The 24940-nt window shown below is 38.3% G+C and overlaps 3 protein-coding genes across 3 annotated transcripts in view; 1 reads left to right on the top strand and 2 right to left on the bottom strand.

Moving 5' to 3' along the window:
- Positions 1–24940, top strand: part of LOC121891678 (protein NLRC3-like) — a 1105688-nt gene that overhangs the window by 1016024 nt on the left and 64724 nt on the right. The gene's annotated exons all lie outside the window — the stretch shown is intronic.
- On the bottom strand, positions 473–1727 carry LOC121892399 (neoverrucotoxin subunit alpha-like). The gene is made up of 2 exons (XM_042405436.1): positions 1620–1727; positions 473–1014 (listed from the first exon to the last, which is right to left on the bottom strand). Exons 1-2 carry the CDS (start codon positions 1675–1677, stop codon positions 473–475), a joined length of 600 nt encoding a protein of 199 aa, XP_042261370.1. The 5' UTR covers positions 1678–1727.
- LOC121891672 (adhesion G-protein coupled receptor G7-like) lies at positions 5319–24734 on the bottom strand. The gene is made up of 16 exons (XM_042404192.1): positions 23592–24734; positions 19013–20941; positions 17337–17441; positions 17095–17207; positions 16408–16548; positions 16027–16115; positions 14665–14813; positions 12677–12790; positions 12334–12521; positions 9574–9726; positions 9187–9299; positions 8355–8704; positions 6979–7060; positions 6394–6552; positions 5843–5999; positions 5319–5737 (listed from the first exon to the last, which is right to left on the bottom strand). Exons 1-16 carry the CDS (start codon positions 23623–23625, stop codon positions 5546–5548), a joined length of 4068 nt encoding a protein of 1355 aa, XP_042260126.1. The 5' UTR covers positions 23626–24734; the 3' UTR covers positions 5319–5545.

The following is a 24940-nucleotide window of genomic DNA, read 5'->3' as shown; positions in this document are numbered from 1 at the left end:
TACTACAACTTTGAATACACAGTGCAACAGATAATTAGATTCATTTTGGATCATTTATCTTATTATTTCTTCCGTTACTGATAACTGTGCAATATACATAGTAACCTAAATCTTTTTAGTCGGTCGGTCAGTCAATCTATCTATCTATCTATCATAATACTTCTGTACATTTACTTACTTAACTTCTTTCCCTTGAAATTGAGTATTTTTACATTGTGGTCCTGCTACTTTTATTTGGGTAGAAGATTTGAGTGCTTCTTCCACCTCTGAGCAAGTTTAAAATGTGTAAAAATTCTACCAACATGATCCTTTTGGAGAAAGTTACAAAATTAAGTTACTCGAACCAGACTGTTTGCAGACTGGCTGGAATAAATCAAAATAAATGTAAACTGTAAACTTTGAAAAGGAGTATGTAGTATATATACACTGTACTGAGTTAGTATGAGGTATGAATTTAGAAGAGAACAATAATCTACAGTTGGCTCAGAAAAGCTGAGGAGTTTAACTTCACCCCGTAACCAAACCCAGGATAAAGAGGTTCAGTGAACATGGTGTTAAAGGTGTGGAGGTGGATCAGCGTGTCAGAGGAGACTCTGTAGAAGGACAGAGTGCCAGTAGGACAGTCCACATACACTGCTACTCTGTGAGAGACTGAGGACGGGGAGGGAAGAGGGATGAGAGTCCCGCTGTTATTGTGCCACGCATTGTATCCCCCATCAGTGCAGCTCAAACACCAGGACCGATCATTCCCTCCAAACTTGGAGCCATCGCTGTCTCCGCTCCATCCAATTCCTCTGTAGCTCACTGCAATATAAACCTTTCCTTCCCACTCCACTTCCCAGTAACAGCGACCAGTCAGACCTTCTTCACACAGCACCTGAGGCCAGTAGTCGAACCTCTCCGGATGATCAGGATACAGGTGCTCCTTTCTCAGATCGGTCACGTTTTTGTTGTTTTCAGACAGCTTGAGGAATTTGTGGTTAGTATTTTGGTCCAGTGTGAGTTCACAGAAATCTGATTGAAAGAGCAACATATAACCAGAGACAGATTAGATTATTATTGAGTATGTTTTGTATTTGGATACTTATCAATTATAGTTGCAGATAAGAATCATTTCATTAGCCTTGGGAAACCATGAATAGAAAAAAAGGTTTATTCATTAACTATCTTTTACACATTTGTTCAAGAGTTAATAAGTTTTAAACATCTACCGGCATGAAGTGATTGTTTAATGGTCAATTTATAATTACAAATTTGTTGGGTTTTGAACTATTAAGTGGCATCAAGTAAATGGATGTTTTTATCTCTATTTTTCAGCCAGAGGATCAATATTATTACACTCAACCTCTGGGAACATGAATATGTGAAACAATATCATGTTATTGAGATGTTTCAGTAAAAACAAAAAAAGTCAACCCCCTGGTGGTGCTAGAAGAAAAGTCAGAGGATTACCAAAGTCAGTAGAATTCATCCTCTGTGGGCGATGGAGGTTTGTACAAAATTTCACAGCAATTAGTCCAGAAGTTGTTGAAATATTTAAGTTTGGACCATGACCACTGCTAAATATACATCTGTTTTATACATTTTGTTTACATGAATCAAACCAGAAACCCACTCACACTTCCTCAGACCTGATTCCAACCACTGGACTCCATCAGGGTCCACTCTGAAAGACATAATATAACAAAGTCAGAAGAGCATGCTCTCTTCAGTATATTCATTAATGAGTCCACACCATCATTGACATTGTCTCTCCATACCTGAGAGTTTCCAGTGTACAGTGGACTCTCCAGTGCAGCAGACAGCAGCTTCACTCCTGATTCCCGCATGTTGTTGTTACTCAATTCCAGCTCTCTCAGACTAGAGGACTGGGAGCTGAGAACTGAGGACAGAGCTGCACAGCTTCTCTCTGAGAGGTTACAGCCACTCAGCCTGGAGAGGAAATGATTAGTAAAAAAGTAATTTCAATCAGAACAGCTTATTTAAAGCACTCTGGAAGACAGCCCCTTCTCCTCTTTAAATATCTGTAGCAGTAACCCAGCAAAAGACTGGGATGTGGCACATGATGTAGAGGCTTTGTGATGTCTTGATGTGGGAGATGATTGTGCTGGCTAGCTTCTCATCTCTGAATCTTTTCCTGAAGTACTCCTCCTTCTGTGGGTCAGTGAAGCCTCTGACCTCTGTCACCATGCCAACACACTGATTGGCTTTGTTGTCAGCCCAGTCCAGAGTGAACTTCTGTGTTAAGACTGTTTTCCCAATACCAGCCACTCCCTTTGTCATCACTGTTCTAATTGGTTCATCTCTTCCAGGTGAGGCTTTAAAGATGTCTTCTTGTCTGATTGTTGTTTTTGGTCTATCTGGTTTCCTGGATGCTGTTTCAATCTGTCTGACCTCATGTTCATCATTGACCTCTGTGTAGATCTGATTCAGAAGGGTTGGGTTTCCGGCTTTCTCCTTCAGGCTAGACTTGAGGTTAAGTTGGTACATAGCAGGAGATTCTGAAAGAACAAAAAATCTTATTATGTATAAAAGGAAATGAGACTACTTTATTTCCCAAAACAAGTAGCAAATAAGTAAGGTTTATTGATGCAAATATTTGGTTCCCCTGGGTTTTGAGAACACACACTACATACTGTTACGCAAACAAAACACTGGTAAGTGAATAAATGTTCATAATTAACCTGGTGCTGAACTTGGTCTAGATGTTAAAAATGCTGTTTTCAAGAACTTTATTGTTTCTAGACTAGGACCAAGTAGCTCAATGTGTTGGATGGTTAAAAAGCTCACTAACACTATGGTGGCTGAACGTGTAAGGTACCTACCACTTTATAAACTGGCGATCAACTCCCGGGTAACTCTGCAGATTTGAAGATAGATCAGTTTAAATATTGAAAAGCTCAGAAATAAAGCTTCAGCCTCTGTGTCCAAATGGGGTAGAACACACTAAGATGTTTTGAGGTCGTAGATTGAATCTTCATGGAGACTAGTCTGAAGTCCAACAACCACAGTTAAGACTGTCCCTGTATACCTTACCTATGGGTATGTTTTAAAAGTCTTATTAATTGAATCCAGTAGTGCCTGTAAATTAGTTGATTTTAGTTGAATATAAAATCATATCATCAGCAGGTTGTTTTACCTATTGATATAATAGCTCTATAAGTCCCAAAATTTTCAGCAAATGCTTCCAAATTTAGCACAAAAGCATAGGCTTAGGAGGCAAAAAGGATCCAACAAAGAAGGTAAAACCTGTGCAATGTGGAATCCACATCTTGTTTTTGTTAAAGTTCTGAATCTTATAGAGTTGGGTTAATATAGACTGACTGAGACAGGTGAAGAGGGGTTTATGGCAGTCAAGGGGTACTGTGATAAAGACATAGGTTCAGAGATAGTTTCCTGGTTTTTGCTATTAGCTTGCATGATGTTCAAATTTCAGATGCCAAAAAACATTTCCAAGATGTAAAATGAGGAAGGGACTTGCTGAACACAGCTGTGGACCAACTTAAAACTCCTGTATATTGACAAATGTTTAAATTTACAGATATCCAGAAAATGGAGTCTCTCTTAATTCACCAGTCTTTATAGAAATTCTATTCTATCTTATATTTTTTCTTTTACTCATTTTCATTATTTTATACATTTTTTGTCATTTTATAAATGTTCACTTTTTCTCTCCTACTTTTAAAAATGTACATTTTCAGTCTTTTATAAGTGTACAGATTTAAGTTCTCTTTTTAAAGAAAGTACACTTTTGTTAGTAGCCTTTAAAAATATATATAAATGCAATCAATCATGTTACTAGGCCTTAACTGTGGGACTGTAGTAAAGTAAGAGTAAGCAATAAATTATTATTGCCAAATTGATATTTGCCATAAAATAAATAAATTAAGGGTTGGTTACAAACAAAATAGGGCATTATTGTATAAAAGAAAAAAAAACAACAATATATTTAATCAAAGCAAAACAAAAATCTTTAATCTGGAAATGTCTGTAACTTCAAGTGACGTGAATGTGCTTAGTTTGAAATATATGTCAAGTTCCAGGTGACACTGGAGTGGAGTAGCTCTGGAATTTCATGCGATATACTCGGAATACTTCACCATCCAATCAGAACCCTATTTACTGCACCACTCTCTCTCTCTCTCATATTATTATAATCATTGTTATTATTATTGTTATATTATTGTAATATTATTATTATGCTTCTGTGTCTCTCTCCTCTCTCCCTCTACATGAACATGAAAATAGCTTACTTGAGTTCAAAACAGGAGAGTCCATCTTTAAACAGAAGAGGTTCGGCTTTTGACTGATTGCTCTTGAAGGGCACACAGGTTACATAATTCCTGCTGTTAGTTTGGTGAAGCTGCTGGATTTGTTTGGTTAATTTTAGTAGTGAACAAAAAAAAACCCAAAACAAACAAACAAACCAGAAAAGCCCCAAGTGGCCCGTTACGACTACGGCAGAGCTCTGAAAAGATGATGAAACATTATTATTATTATTAATAAAATGTAATTTTCTAGAGGAATCAAAAGTTGGAGCAAAGTTTCTGTTGTGAATCTGCAGAAGTATCATCGCACTACATACTAATGCCCTAGCAACCATCTGGAGACACCTGAACATCGTGGCAACCATCCAGAAAGCCATACAAACCACTTAGCAACCTCCTGCAAATGTGGAGGTGTACAGTGCCCTTGCAACTGTGTGGAAAGCCAAATAACAACAGTTCAAAAACCCCAGCAGCAGATAATACAACAATAAAAGAAATAAAAGTGCAATATTTGAGCAGAACAGAAATATATCTGCAAAAGTACACAGACATAAAAAACAATAACAAAATGCAAAAATAACTACAGAACTTATTTTTAAAAAACCTCAAATAAAATATTTTGTAAAATATTAGATCCTGAATTTTGTGTTCATTTAACTTTTTCATTTTGATCTCAAATCTTTCAGGTTTACATTTATTAAGATGATATGATGCTTAGTGGTAATATTTATCATTTTACTTTATTTTTATTTTTTTAAATTGAATTTAATATTTTAACAGCTGCCTCAAATTCTATTTTATTTATTTTATTATTATTAAGCAGTTTCAGCTTCATGTTGTTTATGAAAGGTGATATATAAATAAAGGTTTTTTTATAATTTTTATTATTTGTCTTTATCTATTAGTCAACATTCTTGTTATTATTATTAGTAGTAGTAGTAGTGGTAGTATTAATTAATTCAGTTCAATTCAGTTTTATGCATATGGCACAAAATCATAACAGAAGTTATCTCAGGGCACTTTTCACATAGAGCAGGTCTAGACTGAACTCTTTAATTTACAGAGACCCAACATTCTCCAATGAGCAGCATTACACATTGAATTACATTCTTACATATTGCACCTTTAAAACAAGAAAGAAACCAAAGAAATGTTGGAAATTCAGAATATTTGACCTTCAATTTCTGCTTAAATCAATGTACTCTTTTTGAATTTTTTTGTTTTTGTTGATATAAAAATATAATTAGATTTCCACTCTTGTTGAGGCGTGAGGGTTCCTACAGTGTTTTGGTCTCGTCCTTTATGTCTCTGTAGGACTCGGAGCTGGTGCTCTTCCCAGAGTTCTTCCACAGACTGTACGTTGTGTAGTTGAGCGGGATGTTGACAGATGAGACGTACCGAAGAGATCGCGACACGGTGGCTCTGAAGGTCGGCGTTCTGGCTGTGAACAGGATGAAAATCAGAAGCCCCTGAAAAAAAAACAAGAGCATGAGCTTCAGTTTTTCATCTTGTTGTAAATATTTATTCATTTAGGATACAGAAAAGTGACTGGCAGGTAGACCAAACTAACGCACCTGTGTGCTCGTACAGATGCAGAATAAAATGCTTAAGACTGTATTTGCTTCTCCTGTAGTGACGAGCACCAGGTACCCCAGAGACCAGGACAGACCCAGTAACACTGCCAAGGAAATACTGCTGAGGAACTTCTTCCTCAAAGATGAAGGATTGGTGCTGCACAACAGAACAAGGACAGAACGACAATTAACCTGTTGATTGTGTTTTCTTGGTTAATCGATTAGTCATTTGACCTTTTAAATGTCAGAAAATGGTACAAAATGTTGATCAGTGTTTCCAAGATGTCGTCCTCAAATATCTTGTTTTGTCCTCAATCCAAAGATATTCAGTTTACTGTCATAGAGACTAAAGAAACCAGGAAATATTCACATTTAAAATGCTGGAATCAGAAGATTTGGACATTTTTTAATTGATTATCAGAGCAGCTGGCATTTTATTTTCTGTCAATTAAATAATCAAGTTGGGAGGATGAAACTTGTGGACGCACATGAATGATGAGATTACAGTTTGTCAAGTTGACGACAGAGACCAGATCATTTTTAGATGTTACCTGGTCAGCATGGGGTCTGTCTTGCATATGGTCAGAGAGAAGAGAACCAGCAGGACAATGTTGTAGATCAGCATCAGACCGACTGGTAGCAGGAAACCCCAAAACATCGGTTTCCCAAAGTCAAACTGGTTGTCTTTGTTCAGAGCTGCAAGCCAGCAACTTCAAAACGAAAAGAAGCAAGTCAAACATAAGAACTGTGCTGGAGATGGGAAACTAAATTTGTCAAACCTAAAGCTTTGTTTGTCTGAGATTTAATCAAACATACAGAAATTATTTTAAATTCTAGTGGAGATCTGAAAGTTTCTGAAAGAGACTAAATCTGTCAGGCTGAATTTGGGGGAAATGCGTCTAAGAAGAAGCAGCAGAGATCAAAGATATTTCTATCTGATGGAACACTGCGCCATAAAAAGTCTCAAATATGAATTTTACATGATACACTACATATACATACATGTTATACTGTATAAATTTTGTTGATTTAAAGAGACGATTGAACAAAACTATAACTTGTTAGTTTAGTTAGTAAATGTTACAACAGATAATAAACCGGTAAAAATACAAAAATAATTATAGCAGTGGACCTACAATTCCTCCCGTCTGTATCCCAGAGGATTCCTGACGCTGTAGGTGGCTCCTAGTGTGATCGCCATGATGACCGCTGGGACTCCTGAGAGGAAACAGGAAGTCAAAACAGCAATTAATATGGTTTCAAATTAGGCATTTTATTTAAAAAAAAACTTTGCAAACCCTGCAGCCAATCAGCTATTATCTCACTGTGCAGTTATATAAACATGGTAGGGCATCAACTAATGATTCATTTCATCATCAATTAAACTGCTGATTATTGGTGCATTTAATCAATTAATTGTTTCATCTATAAAATGTTAGAAAATATTAAAAAATACCCATTGCAATTTCTTAAAGCCCAGACAGACGCCTTCAAATGTTTTGTTCTGTCTGACTGACAGTCCAACAGCCAAAAATATTCAGTTTACTGTCACATAAGACAAAGAAAAGCAGCAAATCTCCACAATTCAGAGGCTGGAACTAGAGAATTTTTGGAACTTTGGAAGTGAAACGATTAACTGATTATCAAAATATTGTATTTAATTATGAATATTATATTAATAATATTATTTGTCTATTGACCAACTTTGTTTCAGCTCTTAAATAAGGATATAAACAGTGAATATTTGCTAACTGAATTCTCAATCTCATCCTTTCTTTAAATATCTGTGAATACTAGAGACTGTCACTGATTTAAAGTCATCTGGAATCTTTGATTGAGATTTAAGTCAGAATTCTGTGAACACAAAACCTTCTGCTGTTAAGACATTTGTTTTGATCAAGTAAAGTCAGGATTCTTACATAAAGTAAAGATTTTGAAATTGAAGTCATAACTATGAGAACAAAAGTCAATTTCTGTTAATTACGACAATATTTTATAAAATGAAGTCAGAATTATTTAAGTCAGGATTTGGAGGGACAAAAGCCTGACTTCTGTTCCTAAAGACAACAGCTGTTAACGTCAGGTTCATTTAAGTCACAATTATGAGATTCATGTCTGAATTCTTTCGGTATTTTACATTCTGACTAAAACCCCCAAAAATCAGACCTCTCCAGAGTTTTAAAGTAATAATCTTGAAGATTTTCAATAAAATAAATGTCTGTGAGCTAACACGGTGGTGACTGAGGCTGTGGCCCAATGATGAAAGCCCTTTCATTTGCAGTATTGCAAACTAGGTCGGTGGCAACATTCCCGGGAAAAATCACAAGTGGCGCACAGTTAGTGATGTGTTTTCCATCGGCCAGCAGTGGTTGGTCTGCCAGAGAGGGTAGGCAGAGCTAACGCAACAGACTCGCCAAAGAGAATAAAATGGATCTTCCAGATTGTTACTTTAAGGGTTAGAACAAACAACCAAAGCCATCTCCCGCCATTCCCTCCTGAATGAATCTCGTACCCCATCCAGCAGCGACACTGACTGACGTCCAGTGTGGCGGCAGAGTGGGGCGCATCGTCCTGATCAGCAGCACCAGCTGCGTGCCATAAACGGTGTTCCACATGAAGGTCGCCACCAGGAAGAACTGGAGGAGAGCCGCCACTGCTGTGCATGAGCCATGATCTGGTTCCACATGTTCGTCGGAGGTGAGGACCTGATTGGTTTCATTGCTGATTTCCTGCTTTGTGTCATTCTGTTTGTTGGAGTTTTGGACTCCGGAGAGGAAGGTGATGATGAAGGCCAGCAGGCTGATGCAGATGCAGAGCAGAGCGATCTTTGAGTTCTTGTTTTTCTGAGCACTTCTATAGAAGCTAGAGAGGCAGAAAAGATAGTTTTAAAGACACGACAGATTTCTTGTAAGAAACTGAATAATGGTATCTAGTAAGAACAAATACACAAAAAATGTCATAATGTAAAAAAGATACAATGAGAAATGTTTCTCGTTATAACAAGCTAATTAAAAAGTGTTGGCAGTAAAATCCTGCCATAATTTTATACATTTTTATTGTAAGTTTCTCTTTGAAATATAGATTACTTGACTTTCGAGGTACTTGTATTTTCTCTTACTGGGTATATTTTGACCGTTATGCACTAAAAGACGGGCAAATTCCTTGTATGTGAAAACTTTGCAATGTACTGATTGTAAATGCTAAAGGAAATGCTAAACTAAGGCTAACTTCAACAACAGAAAGTTTAGCAATGAATACAGTTGATGTATTTTAATCTGTGACAAACTAAACAACCAACAATACAACGAAACATTTCTATCATCCGTAATGTAACATGATCTTACTTCTCTTTAATGTGGTGAATGATCGTTACAACCAAACCGAAAATAGAAAACGAGAGTCCAACGATGGAAATCACCTGCAGAGGTTTTGCATACTCGTACTGCTCTTTGAAAGACTGAAACAGAAACAACATTTTTATTTAACTTTTAATGTAATATGTGATGCAAAATACACATATTCCTTTTAACAAGAAGCTCCACGTCTAGTTTGTCTTCTTTTCAAGGAAACTGTGTTTAAATTTAATAGTTCAACATCAGCCATAGTCGACAAGAAGTCTCCCAACAAAGTTCTTGATTCCACTAAGTTTAAGTTTGTTATATTTGAGCTTATTTTAATGAAATCTTATTTAGCCTGATATGAAACTGTCATTTCAGATATTTGATATTCACCCAGAGAGCAGCAAAGTTGGTGGTGTGGTTGCAGAAACATCGCAGAACGCCGTCTGAAGCGTTGCCTTTGGAGCAGCCGGCAGTGCTCCAGTCCCCCAGACTGTAGTTCCAAAACACGCAGGCAAAGTTGTACAGCGAGGTGCCGTTCTTCAGCTGAAACATTAGCAGATATTATATCTACCTACAACACTTATTTTGTAGAGTAGTGAAACATAAAGGAACAATCCAAATAAAAATACCACTTTAAAATAAAATGATGACACAATTTATGATCTTTTTGTGTTATTTTTGTGACAGTAATATTTAAAAAGTAAATGTACTCACTGAAAAATGTTTAAAATCTACATGGAATCACATCCAGTAAGATTAAAACAGCAGCAGTAGTAACAGTTTTCTTCTTCATAAATTTTAAATGTGTTTGGAAGATAATGTGAACAGATTAACATTGAACACATGTATGTTCTAAATCAGTGCAAAGAAATTGGAGGATTTTGGAGATAATGTGAGGGAAGGGAAAAAATGGAGTGAGGGTGACTGTTAAGTGATAAAGTGCTGCAGAAAAATACCATCAAAACTAAAATTTGTAGCTCTGTACTGCAGTTTTTCCTTTATTAGGGCCCGAGCACCTAGCGGTTCACTCACACTCTCCATTCAAATATATGAGTATTTTTCTGTGTCCAGCTGCAGTTACTTATTGTCTCTACACACCTGACAGTACACATGTCAATCAAACTTTCACCAGGTCATGTGGGTTAAAAGTCTTTACTTTTCTGAAAATAGACTTGATGAAAATTAGGAAGTGAATTTCTTTTACACACAAACTCATCAAAGTTTTCAAATTATTTAATGAAATTAATGTGAATGGGCCCAAAACTTGCAGAATTTTGATGACACGAGTGAGCAAGACAGACATGTCTCAACCTGCAGAAAATTGTCATCCTCACACTATTGAGATTTGATGTTTCGCCATGACAGAGAAAATTGCTATAACTTCATTGTACATGCTCCAGTCCCATCAAACTTTACATGTTTGTAAAGTCAGACCTGTCAGCCCAGGTCTGGAGACATCTACATGCCTGTGACAGAAGCCCTTGGACTGCACCGCGCCCTGACGAGTGCAAGGGTGCGAAGGCCCGTTCAACGCTGCTTGCAGCTTTAATTATTACTTTGATTTATGAGTATTAATATTTGCTGTACGTAGGATTTGACATAAATGCAAGATTTTGGAAAAAACAGGGATTTTACATTTTGAGCCTGAAAATGTTGCTCCTCGTCTTCTAGACTTTCTCATAATGAAAAAGAAAACTACGAGCACAAAAATAGTTCAGTGGTTCTGATCTGATTCTACTTCAGTAACAGTAGAAAATGATCCCACAGCTGCTACTGTCATCACCAAGCATCGTCATATCAATGAGATTTATTGGTCACATAAAAACAAACAGTTCCGCTGAAACCAGTTGGGACAAATGCTACAATAAAAACATAAATCCTGATATAATTAAAGAGAGAAGTCATAAAACTCAAAAGCTCTAAATGCTGTAGAGAAATCAACACTTTGATTATGAGTTTTTAAAAAGAAAGAGCTCAAAAGAGGACAAACTCTTTTGGGGACATTACATAGACTTACATTAATTTCCTGGAGACTTAACCTAACCTGAACCTTAACCACTGACCCAAAAATCAGCTTTTTCCCAATTGGGGACACAGCTTTTGTCCAAAAGTAGTCTATGACAGACCACACACACACACACATACACACACACATACACTAACAGATGACAGTGAGCCTTTGCCTCATAAATTCAAGTGCCATAAAGTTTAAATTGCCACAATAAAAGGGAGCACCAATGTCCAAAAATAAACTTATACAACGCTGGCAAGTTAAGCCTGCATGCATCGTTCTGTCCACTCAAGTTATTCAAGCATAAGAATATTGCACAAAATCAATAAATAACTGGTGGTATGAAAGTCCATTCACACCGTTAAAACACCTTACTCCTAGTTTTATGTGTAGCAAAGTCCTTGATTAGAGTAAAGTCCAGCACAATGTCAACGTAACAATGTCACTGTCCAACATTGTTAAATCAAACATGATTCTGTTTTTAATCTAACTTGTTTTGATCGTTAGCCTCGGCAAGCTAACCTCAGCTAGCAGCCTTCAGACTTCCCGCTCTGGCATCACATGCCGACATGACGCCTACAAACAGAGATACTGAACACGAGGACAGATGCCTGACTTCGCTCTAAATCCAGACACCACAAACGGACAAAAAAACGAACAAATGTACAAATTTTATTTTATTCTCTTCCCTTGAGCCTCGTGGGCCCTTTCACATCGTCACGCTCGGGTCTTGAGCCCTGGTTAACCTGTGCATTTAAACAGCGTTGATGCTGATTTCTCCTCGGTGGACTAAATTCGTGGATGGGCAGACCTGTTTGTACACATTCATTCACAATCTGGATTTTCAGAAAACTGCACCACATTTATGCACATTGGTTTAAGGTTGTCTACCTCTCTGGTCTTCTTCTGTGCTGCTATAATGCTAAATTTCCCTCCTGGGATCAAATTTGATTTTATATTATCTTAAAGAAATCTGTGGTAACAGGTAAGGATGGCGATTATTCCCTCACTGGTTTAGTATGTAAGTAAAGAGCGTTTCAAATCATTTGTGTACATTCAGTCAAAAAGTCAATAAACATCATTAAATATCATTATATTTCATTCTGAATTGTTAAAAAATGTTAAAGAGATGGTCTTACTGTTGGTCTGAAGTGCATCTCAACGTGTTGTGGCACCACGCTGCGCTCCTGACCCGTAACGCTGGCAGACAGGACCCTGATGGAGGCCCGTGGCCCCCTGTAGAGCCTTGACCGGAAGAAATTGCCGTTCTGGTAGAGGACAAAGCCGAGCGAGACGTTTGTCGGCCTCTGGCGACTATTGGCAGCTTCTGCAAGAGACACAAGAGACAGAAAACAACAACTTTATTTGAAGCAGAGAAAAAACATGGCGGTACAAAGTGCTGTTCTGACCATGTTTGGAATATTTTGTGTTGTGTTGAGCTCCTTTAACACTAGTTTGTGAAGACCGAGAGCAGAAACTCACCTGGTGGAAATCGTATTAATATCAGGGCATCGGCTGCAAACTTGTCCCCCACCTCAACTGTTGACGTGTTGGTGTTCAGCTTGATTCGGTTGGCCACAAAACTGCCAGACTCTCCTAAACACACCAAGATACAGAGATGCTGTTGTTGTTAATGAGATGTTGATGTAAATAAAACATTAATACCAAAAAACTTAGTTTTTTACTTGTGTATATGTGTACGTTCTGGCAGCTATCCTACAGTTAGGTGTGATTTTATTTTGACTTAATGACCAAATGTTTGTTGTTTTTCTCTCTTTCAGACGCCTGCATGAATCAAGCTAACCTCTGTCTGTGAGTAGTCTGATAGTGGACAGAATAACAGATGAAACTCATAAAAATCAAGTCTGATGATAGTAGTGTAATACTGCATAGTAGTAGATAGTAGTGTAATACTACATCCATGTCATATTGGAGTTACTGTAACTACCAGTTTCCGACTTATAATTACTACTGGGAAACCCAGAATCTTCTGATAGCTCCCATATATCTGAGTTGACTTGAACCTGATGTTTTACATTTAATGCCAAATTCACACAAAGGCACAAACAATAATTTGTTGTAGACAATGTTTCCCAAAGTATATAAAGTTTCCCTGAACTCAACACGATTTTTGAATGGAGTCTGCTGCTTATTGTAAGATACGTAATTTAAACCGTTCCTGACTCCTTATTCTGTGTGCGAACTCTGCCAATCACACATAATACTGTGCTTTTTATTTAAATGTAAGAAAATAGAAGAAAATAGGTCTTGATGTGTCTAGATGATGACCAACTCACAGAGGTCTAAAAGTCAAAACTTAATGCAGTCGGATCCCTCAACTGTTAACTGTACTGAAACAGTGAACCATTCAGGAGGAATAAAGATGGACTATTAAAGTCATAAAACTATAAAAAAAGCTCCCTCAAAGACGAGGTTTATCAAGATGACCATGTAAAATAACACCGCTGCACTTTGATTGTCACCTTTGCATCAATTAAACTGAATCACTGTAAGTCACGCGGACCTAATGACAACAAGACTGTTTAACTTTCTGTTCACTGATCAGATGTAGTTATATATTTAGTTATTAAAGACTATCTTTAATGATAAGACTTTACTCAGCACCTCTGTGGTTGATTCTGTTAAAAAGACATCAAACAAAACAAGGAGCACAGTCATCCCACAGCTTTACGTAAAACTCACATTCAAAGAAATAGTCTCAAATATTTTGAGTCCAACTGAAAGTGAAAACTTTGCGGGAAGTGTTCAAACTCTCCTGAACACTGCTGCAGCTGTTGGATTTAGCTTGTGTTCAATGTGAGAAGATGGTTTGTGTCTGAAAGTTTCTTAATTGTGAAATTAAAAACAAGATACAAAGAAGTTTTCATCGACTAACTCAAAAGAGACTCAAAGTGTTTGAGATGATTTCTGTTACTGTCGGAGCTCATGTTTGCGGAACCTATACAATAAACTGTTTCCATGAGAGTAGAGCTGCAACGATTAATGGATTAGTTAGTTGATGGAAAGTTAATTAGCAACTATTTTGATAATCGATTAATTGTTTCAGCAAAAATGCCAATTTGATGGTTCCAGCTTCTAAAATGTTTTTTGTTGCCACATGTGACAGTAAACTGAATATCTGAATATTTTAGACGAGACAAGTCTAAACAATACAAACAAATGTGTTATTTCACTGTTCTTCATCTTGTATTCTTTTAACGAACTAAATGATTAAACGCAGCCATACTAAGTGTTAATAACAAGCAGTGGGCAGTTGGGAGAACGTTGACGCCAAAGTGAAAGGTTAATAATAAAGTAAATAAGACAAAGTTATTTCGGCTAAACCTGTTGTTGGTCAGATCTGAGGTCAGTCTGTCTGAAACTGGTAATTGGAGAAATATTGACCCTCAGTTGAAGAAACGCAGCATTTAACAGCGAGGTTCTTACTCCTGGTTGATGCTGTCACTGACCTTTGAGCGATGTGAACTGGACTCCCTGAGTGTTGGCTGCAGGTATCTGAGCCGACTGGACCACCAGGTTGGGCTGAACCACATTAGACTGATTCGAGTTGAGGCTGGCGCTGAGGTTCAATGAGAGCTGGTCCAGAGTCTGAGTCAGGCTGGAAACGACAAACACAGAAATATCACAGAAACCCAAACTCAGCGTATACCTGCGACACCGAGGCACTGCTGCAGGTGCTCATTAACCAACAAACAGACACGTTGTTTTTAAAATTGAGGCTTAAAATAGATCTATCACATGTTGGATCGTGTCCTGGTCACATGGACACTCCTCTTAATGCTGCAATATTTGCTGCTCGCAGAGATCACCTCATTAGTTTGGAGAATTCACATAATAAACATTTATTTGTTATATACAAATATACAAAAACATCTTTTGAGATTTTATTGTTTTTTCCTTTTTCTGGGGAGATGTCTCAATCAATGGCTCAATCTTTATTACTCCTCTAATGCGATATGTTTTTGTGTGTCTTATTATTTGTGAAAATAACTGAACTAAAAGCAAATTATTTGGTGGTAATTAAAAGAGATCCAGAAGTATTTATGAGGGATTCACCTCATAAATCATGACGTAGCTGCTTTTGACAATAAAAACTATTGATATCTGTATTGATACAGAAAACTTTGTTCTCACAGCTTTTAAATACTGATGTGCTGAGAAATTTGCCACATTTCTTCTTTTCTGTTTCAGGCTTCTTTAGGCCCTCAACCTGAAGCCAAACCTGCTTCCTGTGAGTATCCAGACTTTTATTAATTACAGATGAGTTTCCGGTTTCTGACTTGTAAATAATGTTCATATTAACGTCCAAGTCATAATTACACTGGGAAGTTTTCTGAAGGCTCCACTATATCTCACTTTTTGCATAATGATGCAGAAGTGTCTGAAAACAAACGAACATGGACTCCTTCGCTCAAAGTGATTAAAAACAAATTGAATACATGTGGTGTTATATTAACACTGTCCTTCTAACCGTCACTTGTATGAAAACATGTTAATTCTCAAACTAAGGCTAAGGAAATGAAATGCATTTCGCTTTCGTCAGCTATGCCGTATTAAAGGATTTTGCAGGTATTTGGTCATAAGGTCATAAGAAGTTCTGTAGGATTGATCCTCTGAGGAACATGAATGTTTGAACCAAATTTTGTGTCCATCCATCAATGATTGTTGAGAGATATTTCAATCCAACTGACAGACATTACCATCCATTGAGCTACTAGCTGCTAGCATGGCTAATAAAGATCAAGGCACATTTAAACAAAAGTTGCAGACTGTGGCAGATTTATGTTTATATAATTATATTATTTTTGTACCGCAGAGTAGTGTTGTTTTCCTTGGTGTCATCAGGCACGCTGGCGTTCAGCAGCTGGCTGACCGTAGCTACTGCTGCCACCCTGACGCTCTGTAATACAACATAACATGGGATACACGGCTCAGACATTACATCAGGAAAAAGTAAAATACTGAAGCTTTTAGAGTGTGCTCTGCATTCTGAGATGCAAGACCATTTAATATTTAAGACCTCTGACACCTTTTATCCTTCAAAAAGTGATGCCATCTGCTAAAATATTTTCTTGTTCTGTCTAGAATTGTGTCTGTTTTTGTCAAATGCTGTAGATTTCTCAGATCGGTGCGAAATCCTTAAGTTAAAAGTTGACTGAACTAGAAGTTCTGTTGAAAGTGATGTTTGGTACCTCTGTAGCGTTGGGAGACAGAAGCAGTGTGTTGGCAATATCAGCTGCTGCTGTGACATTTTCAGCCGTCAGCTGTTCAGGTTTGGACGTCAGGATTTGAGTACTGGCTGCCAGCGTCTCCAATTGAGCCGGGCTGGTGAGCTGAAAATATGAGAGGTATTTGCTTGTATTTATTAGGTCAGCCTTATTTCAAAGTTGCATGTCACATGTTGGGGATCAGAGATCAAATAAAATATGTGATTATCTAAAAATCAAATGATGTTTTTTGCAGAAAATGGTAAAATCTTTATTTATCGCACAATTTCAGTGTTTATACTGTCTCTTAGTACTGGATCTTTAAAACATTTACAAGTTAATTCAAAATACTTTATTTGTCCCTCAAGGGGCACAATATGAGGCAAGCAAGTTTGCAAACACAATTGCCCATAAATGATTCATTCACACACATATATACAATCTGAAAATACAAATATGGTAACGTAAGAAAAGAGTTGAGATGTTAAAGAGTTAATGGCAGAGGCCAATCTGTAGCTTCCCAAAAACATCCAACATCACATCATGTGTGATTGTCAAGATATCAAGGTAGCTGTTTCTAATTTATTTAACATTCATCTGTGGTGACAACCAAAATATGATCCCTGAGAGTGATCAATCAGTAGTTATCAGGGTTTTTAAGTCAGTTCTCACATTTTGTTGTACGTCGCTGAGCGTCACGTCACACTGGAACTCTTGTAGACTGTTGAAACTTATTGATCCATTCGGGAAGGAGGAGCATCTGGCTGAAGCTCGTGGTTTGTCAGCTGGATGGAAGTGAAGGGAGTTAAGATGGTGGGCACAGAGTGGGCCTTATGTTTCCATTAATATTAGACTGACGAGAAATGGGCTGTTACCTTGATGGATGTGTCTGTAGATGGATGTTAGAAACTTACCATTGCTTGTGTCTTTGTTGCATGTTTCTTCAGAATATGCAAACCAGCCGATGGGTGTTTGCGGGAAGTTGAATCCACCCACTCTTTGTCCTTCGCAGAAATTTGCTAAGAGGACAAATTTAATAAAAGATGAGCTGTGTTTTTGAAGATTTTGGTTTGCTGCTCAGTTTGCTTTGGAAATGATAAGTGGGATAGCAAGAAATCTAAAGGTGTGTTCAGACAGAAAACATGGGGCGACTGAATTAAGTCAATGGAAAATTTAGTGTGGGTGCAATTCACTTGGGCAAAATCTCATCTACCAGAGTTTAAAAAGTTAGCATTATTTCATTAATGTACAGAGATGAAGGGAGAAAGAAAAGACTGGAAGAAAATAACTGGAGTTCCTGCTGAGTTCTGGGATCAGTCAGATGCACACATTGTTGTTTGCTAGCTAGCTTGGCTAACATCTGTACAGTTGGTACATTGGCTCTTTGGGGCAAATGAACATAGACTACAAAAACAATCAGCAGTAAAATTCACCGTACTACTGCTAGGTCTAAACACACCTGATAACTAAATGCTAAATGATCTTAACATATTATAAAGGACTGGTCACACCAGAAAGTAATCCAACAAAATAAATCTCAGAGTCTTCGCGAAATATTTGTTTCTAGAAGTTTGCTGATGTACTGACGACTCACAGTGCTAGTTAGATAACTACTGTTGGCTTGAAGCTAAACGCTAACACACTACCCAATCACAGTAGCTGTCTGTGCTTCCCCACTTGCTAATGGTCTGTTAGCAACCTTGTTAGCTTAGTTTGCTACAAAATTTCAACGATTTAAATGCTGGTGTGACTGGGCTTTAAGAGCTGGGAAGCTCTGGTCCAATTAGTCACTCCCTCCAGGATTTTGCTGAGCTTCTTTGTGATTATTGTGGACAAAAATGTTTGATTTTGCAGCAGCTTTTCTCAAAAATTGTGATATTATTTGCAATGTTTTATGTGCTCTTTTTGTGGTAAAATTTGGGGAATTGGGAAAAATTGCAAGCAGAGGATTATTACCAATGAAGTCATATGTAATCACTTCCTTGGATAAACAGCATACTGCATATCACAGAAACAACTATATTTCAGTGAAAATGTTTTTATATAACCATGAGTTCAAAGATATATAAAAAAGAAGAGTTCCATTTATCACATATTCATCGCTTTGCAATGACTTAAGTTACCACGACACAAAATGCAACAATTGGTCCAAATCACAAGCTGTCTAGTGATTTGGCCATTTCATGACAAAAAGTTGCAAAATTGCAAGATCTCGCAAATACTATGGAGATTTCTTGAATTTTTTGTTAATTACTGTGATTACAATTTCCTGGAGGGAGTGATTAATCTGTATTTTGCGGTCAATTCATGGACAATGCAGTAAAACAAGACTAATTATCCTAAAGCCACACTAGCAGCCACTGGAAGCTGTAATGATCAGTATACCCCAAGCAACAAAGTATTAGCTTACTGCTAATTCTACAAGAAAATGAAGTCCACACGGAGAAAGTTAATCCACTGGAGTTGAGCAGATACTAATGCTAGAGGATTTTCTAGCTCAGCACAGGGACAAATCAGAAACTACATTTATTTATTTATTTTTTAAAATTAAAAACGTCTTTGTTAGCTGCTGCTGCTAAACCCAACTTACGTTCTGAGCATGTCTCTCCTGCCCATTCATCAGGACAGATGCAGATTAAACCATTCTGTGATACCCCTCCGTTATTACAAACCAGAGGAGTGGTAGTTGGGGGAGTAGTAGTAGTAGGTGCAGCAGCAGTAGTAGTAGTAGTAGTAGGAGGAGGAGGAGGAGGAGTAGTAGTAGCAGCAGGTGAAGCAGTAGTGGGAGAAGGAATAAGTGTAGTGATAGTAGTAGATTCAGGGAGAGATGTGGTGATAGTAGTAGCTTCAGGGGGAGATGTAGCTTCAGAGAGAGATGTAGTGATAGTGCTAGCTTCAGGGAGAGATGTAGTGATAGTAGTAGCTTCAGGGAGAGATGTAGCTTCAGAGAGAGATGTAGTGATAGTAGTAGCTTCAGGGGAATATGTAGTGATAGTAGTAGCTTCAGGGGAATATGTAGTGATAGTACTAGCTTCAGGGGAAGATGTAGTGATAGTAGTAGCTTCAGGGGGAGATGTAGCTTCAGAGAGAGATGTAGTGATAGTAGTAGATTCAGGGGAATATGTAGCTTCAGGGGGAGATGTAGTGATAGTACTAGCTTCAGAGGAAGATGTCATGATAGTAGCTTCAGTGGAATATGTAGCTTCAGGGAGAGATGTTGTGTTAGTAGTAGCTACAGGGGGAGATGTAGACCCAGAGAGAGATGTAGTGATAGTACTAGCTTCAGGGGAAGATGTCGTGATAGTAGCTTCAGTGGAATATGTATCTTCAGGGAGAGATGTTGTGATAGTAGTAGCTACAGGGGGAGATGTAGACCCGGAGAGAGATGTAGTGATAGTAGTAGCTTCAGGGGAATATGTAGTGATAGTACTAGCTTCAGGGGAAGATGTAGTGATAGTAGTAGCTTCAGGGGGAGATGTAGCTTCAGAGAGAGATGTAGTGATAGTAGTAGATTCAGGGGAATATGTAGCTTCAGGGAGAGATGTAGTGATAGTACTAGCTTCAGGGGAAGATGTCGTGATAGTAGCTTCAGTGGAATATGTATCTTCAGGGAGAGATGTTGTGATAGTAGTAGCTACAGGGGGAGATGTAGCCCCGGAGAGAGATGTAGTGATAGTAGTAGCTTCAGGGGAATATGTAACTTCAGGGGGAGATGTAGTGATAGTACTAGCTTCAGGGGAAGATGTCGTGATAGTAGCTTCAGGGGAATATGTAGCTTCAGGGAGAGATGTTGTGATAGTAGTAGCTACAGGGGGAGATGTAGACCCAGAGAGAGATGTAGTGATAGTACTAGCTTCAGGGGAAGATGTAGCTTCAGGGAGAGATGTAGTGATAGTAGTAGCTTCAGGGGGAGATGTAGACCCAGAGAGAGATGTAGTGATAGTAGTAGCTTCAGGGGGAGATGTAGCTCCAGGGAGAGATGCAGTGATAGTACTAGCTTCAGGGGAAGATGTAGCTTCAGGGAGAGATGTAGTGATAGTAGTAGCCTCAGGGAGAGATGTAGATTCAGGGAGAGATGTGGTGATAGTAGTAGCTTCAGGGAGAGATGTGGTGATAGTAGTAGCTTCAGGGAGAGATGTAGATTCAGGGAGAGATGTGGTGATAGTAGTAGCTTCAGGGAGAGATGTAGTGATAGTAGTAGCTTCAGGGAGAGATGTGGTGATAGTAGTAGCTTCAGGGAGAGATGTAGTGATAGTAGTAGCTTCAGGGAGAGATGTAGTGATAGTAGTAGCTTCAGGGAGAGATGTGGATTCAGGGAGAGATGTGGTGATAGTAGTAGGTGTAGCAGTAGCGGGAGGAGGAGGAAATGTAGTAGTAGTAGGTGCAGTAGTAGTGGTAGAAAGAGGATTAGTAACAGGGATGGCAATAGTAGTAGTAGGGTTTGGGAGGTCAGTGGTGCCGCTGGTCATGTGGGTTGTTGGTGTTTGTGCTTCTGTTCTGGAGGAGGCCAAAAGAACAGCTGTGAGAAGACAGATACAGACATTATCACAATAAGTAGTTTGTATGAAAGAGTTGTTGATGTGTCTTAATACTACTACTATCGTTGTAAAAGTACAACTAGATTAAAATTGTAAAGTCATTCTGGTGTTCTTAAAAGACAGGAGTCATTAATATCGAAATAGAATATATATATAAGGTGAAAATCAAAATAAACCACCGCACACTGTAATGACTCTACTGTGACTTTATTGGGAACGAACAACGCGTTTTGCCTGTAGCTTCTTCAGGTTCGCTCAGTACAACTGCTGAGTACTCACAGGTGTGATAAATACATCTGAATCACATGACTCATTATCACAGTCTTCATTTTCTCAAAGTGAACATTTTACAAAGGGCACGACAATAAAAATATATACATATTACAAAAATCATGACAAGTTACAAGAATTACACCATTTTACACAATTAAACTTCATGACCTCTGGTAAACAACTGACTGAATACGATGAGCTAATTTCCTCAGCAGAATGGACTACAGGTCCTACAGCTGTCCCTCTACATCACTAAATGGGGACCTAGTGGCTCATCTCTCCCTAAGAGTCCAAATAGCCTGTGGAGAGAAATACAAGTTAATATTTACATATCTCAGACAAAAACTCAAATCCTGTGTTTCATAAAGTCCATAAGGTTCAATAGTATTCAGTTCATAAATCCAAAATGCCTCCCTTTTTAAGAGCTGGTTAATCAAGTTACCACCTTTTGGATTGGGTCGCTCTCTTTCAATGCCGATAAATTTGAGGGAAGTAGCCGACCCATGGTTTTTCTCCTTGTAGTGTCTAGCAATGGCATAATCCATATTACCATTTCTAACGGCAGCCTTATGTTCAGCAACTCTTAGTTTGAGATGGCACTTTGTTTGGCCTACATACATAAAGTCACATGGGCATTTCAAGATGTAAATGAGATGTGTAGAGAGACCGACCAGCACCTGACTGAAAATACTGGCTGTGCATGGGGATTTCTGTCCCTAGAATATATATTTACTTGGTGTTTGTTTTGACTTTTGTACTTGTGTAGTCACCAACATTTTTAGGAAACATCCTCTGGGGAGCACAGATACTGATAGATTTCACAACAATCAAATAATTGGACCAAAATGTTGAGCAGATGGAAATCAGAATGAAGTTTCCACGAAACAAGAGACCAGAAAGAAAACAGCAGTAGAAGAAGTACTCAGATCCCTCACTGCAGTAAAAGTACCAATACAGCAATGTATAAATACTCCATAACAAGTAAAAGTCCTGCATGAAAAATCCTACTACAGTAAAAGTACATAAGTATTATGAGCTTGATGTAGTTAAAGTATTGCAGTAAAAGTAGTGGTTTGGTCCCTCTGACTGATATATTATTATATATGACATCATTAGATTATTAATAGTGAAGCATCAGTGTTAGAGCAGCATGTTACTGTTGTAGCTGCTGGAGGTGGAGCTAGTTTACACTACTTTATATACAGTTAGCTAGTTTAGTCCAGTGGTTCCCAACCTAGGGGATATATACAAATATATATATATACCTCAGGCAGCAGAAACCCGATGATGCAGAGGAGGAGGAGGAACCATCATGGAGGGACAAGCCCCTACATGGCATGTACCACCGACAGATAGAAGAAGTGGCTGATATCAAGAAATCCTACCAGTGGCTGGAAAAGGCTGGACTGAAGGACAGCACAGAAGCACTGATCATGGTAGCACAAGAACAGGCACTCAGATCAATAGAGGCGGGGATCTACCACACCAGACAGGACCCCAGGTGCAGGCTGTGCAAAGATGCTCCTGAGACAGTTCAGCACATAATAGCAGGGTGTAAGATGCAGACAGGAACAGCGTACATGGAACGCCATAACCAAGTGGCTGGCATAGTGTACAGGAACATCTGCACTGAGTATGGGCTGGAAGTCCCAAGGTCACAATGGAAGACACCTCCTAAGGTGGTTGAGAATGACCGAGCCAAGATCCTGTGGGACTTCCTAATCCAGACTGACAAGCTGGTGATGGCTAACCAACCGGACATCGTGTTGATCGACAAACAACAGGAGAAGGCAGCGGTGATAGACGTAGCAATCCCAAGCGACAGCAACATCAAGAAGAAGGAACACGAGAAGCTTGAAAAATACCAAGAGCTGACAGAGGAGCTAGAAAAGATGTGGGGAGTAAAGGCAACAGTGGTGCCAGTGGTAATTGGAGCACTGGGGGCTGTGACCCACAAACTGGGAGAGTGGCTCCAGCAGATTCTGGGTACAACATCTGAGGTCCTAGGAACAGCTAAGATACTATGTAGAACCCTCAAACTCCCAGAACTCTGGTAGAGACACACCACCGCCCCCTCATGGGAGGGGGGTGAGAAGGGGATTTAAAAAAATATATATATATGTATATATATATATATACACATATATACACACACACACACACACACATATATATATGTATATGTATATATGTGTGTGTATAGATAAAACATGTTATTGTTACAAATGTCATATCACACAGCTCTACTCTGTTTTTTATGTTTTACTGTGCTGCTAATAACCAAACAGCCTCACAAACACATACAGATTTGTCTGTTAGTGTCTGAAATTAAAAAAAAACAAACTGAAGTTGTCTTACCCAAAATGAAAATGAGCAGAAACCAGAAGTCCATGTTGATTAACGGCTGCAGATCAGAGACGTTTTCATGTGTTTCATGTCCAGTTTATGAAACGTTCGGATGTTGTTTCGCTCAACAGTTTGAGCCGAGCTGTGCTGCAGAGAAGGAAGTGTCTGTGTAATGATATTTAGATGAGATCATAAAGAACCAACAATGAAATCATAAAACTCAACATAGCAGCTCAAAGGTCATCAGGCAATGCCACACCTCTGGAAGTTCATTTAGTTTTTACTTTATCTGTAATCTAAAAATGTAACTTTGTTATGTGAATCTTTCCTCCTTTGTTTAACTGGTAAACACATACTACCATCATGAGACTTCACTGGCCTGTATGAAAGGCACTACTGTATATCAATAAAGTGTCACTGATTGATTGATTGATTGGAGGGAATATTAGACGTTAAATACACGACCACAAATCAGTGAGTGAAGCTCGAACCTCGACTCGAGTTGTAAATCTGCAGCTTCTGTAAACTTTTGTTATTGTTTCACTGATTTGAAAAATATCATCAATCATTTAAAGGGGAACTGTCTCGACAGTACAATGAAGTTCAGCAAAGTTATTAAAGTCCTTGTTTTAGTGACTTACAGTACAGTAATCAGCAGATGATCATCATCCATCTTTATATACAGTCTGTGGGCTGAACAGAATGAAACACAGTAGTGAAGATGGTTGGCAGCAGCATGTTTCACACCGACACGTCTCTAAGGACTAGTTGTTCAAACAGCACAAAGCTACAAAGAGCTTCACATGCTGAACCAGGAGGGAAACATTTCAGGATGCAATGAGGTGAAGAAAACTAGACACGACTGAATAAAAGACCCAACAGAGATACAAAAAGTAAAACAGACAAAACGTGGAAATAAAAGTGTGCAAGTATTGATAAAAAGGTCTTTTAAAAACAGATAAATTCAGTTTGAAGTCTGGTTTCACTAATCTGACCTGATGTCAAACAAACCCTTTAATGACATCAAACTTATGATTTGTCTTTAAAAAATGCTCTCATGTCAAGTATAAAGTGTAACTTACAGATTAGTTTGACATGAGTTCACAGCATGTAGCAAAGTCATCCTCATGTTGACAGGACCTTCAACCAGCTGACAGACCCTGACCTTTGACCTCTGCCCCCCCCCCCCCCCCAAAAAAAACTGTCTGAGGATCACAAGATTATAACAAACAAACATAAAGTGACACAGAGACAGTTATGATCAGACTGTTTAAAGGTTTAATGTTTGCAAATCAACAACATGTTTGTCCTGTAAACTAAATCATCTCCATATGAACCAAAACACAAATGATCATCTTGTC

The sequence above is a fragment of the Thunnus maccoyii genome, chromosome 24 (genome assembly GCF_910596095.1).
Source record: "Thunnus maccoyii chromosome 24, fThuMac1.1, whole genome shotgun sequence".
Taxonomy (NCBI): Eukaryota; Metazoa; Chordata; class Actinopteri; order Scombriformes; family Scombridae; genus Thunnus; species Thunnus maccoyii.
This window is presented reverse-complemented; position numbering and strand designations above follow the sequence as displayed.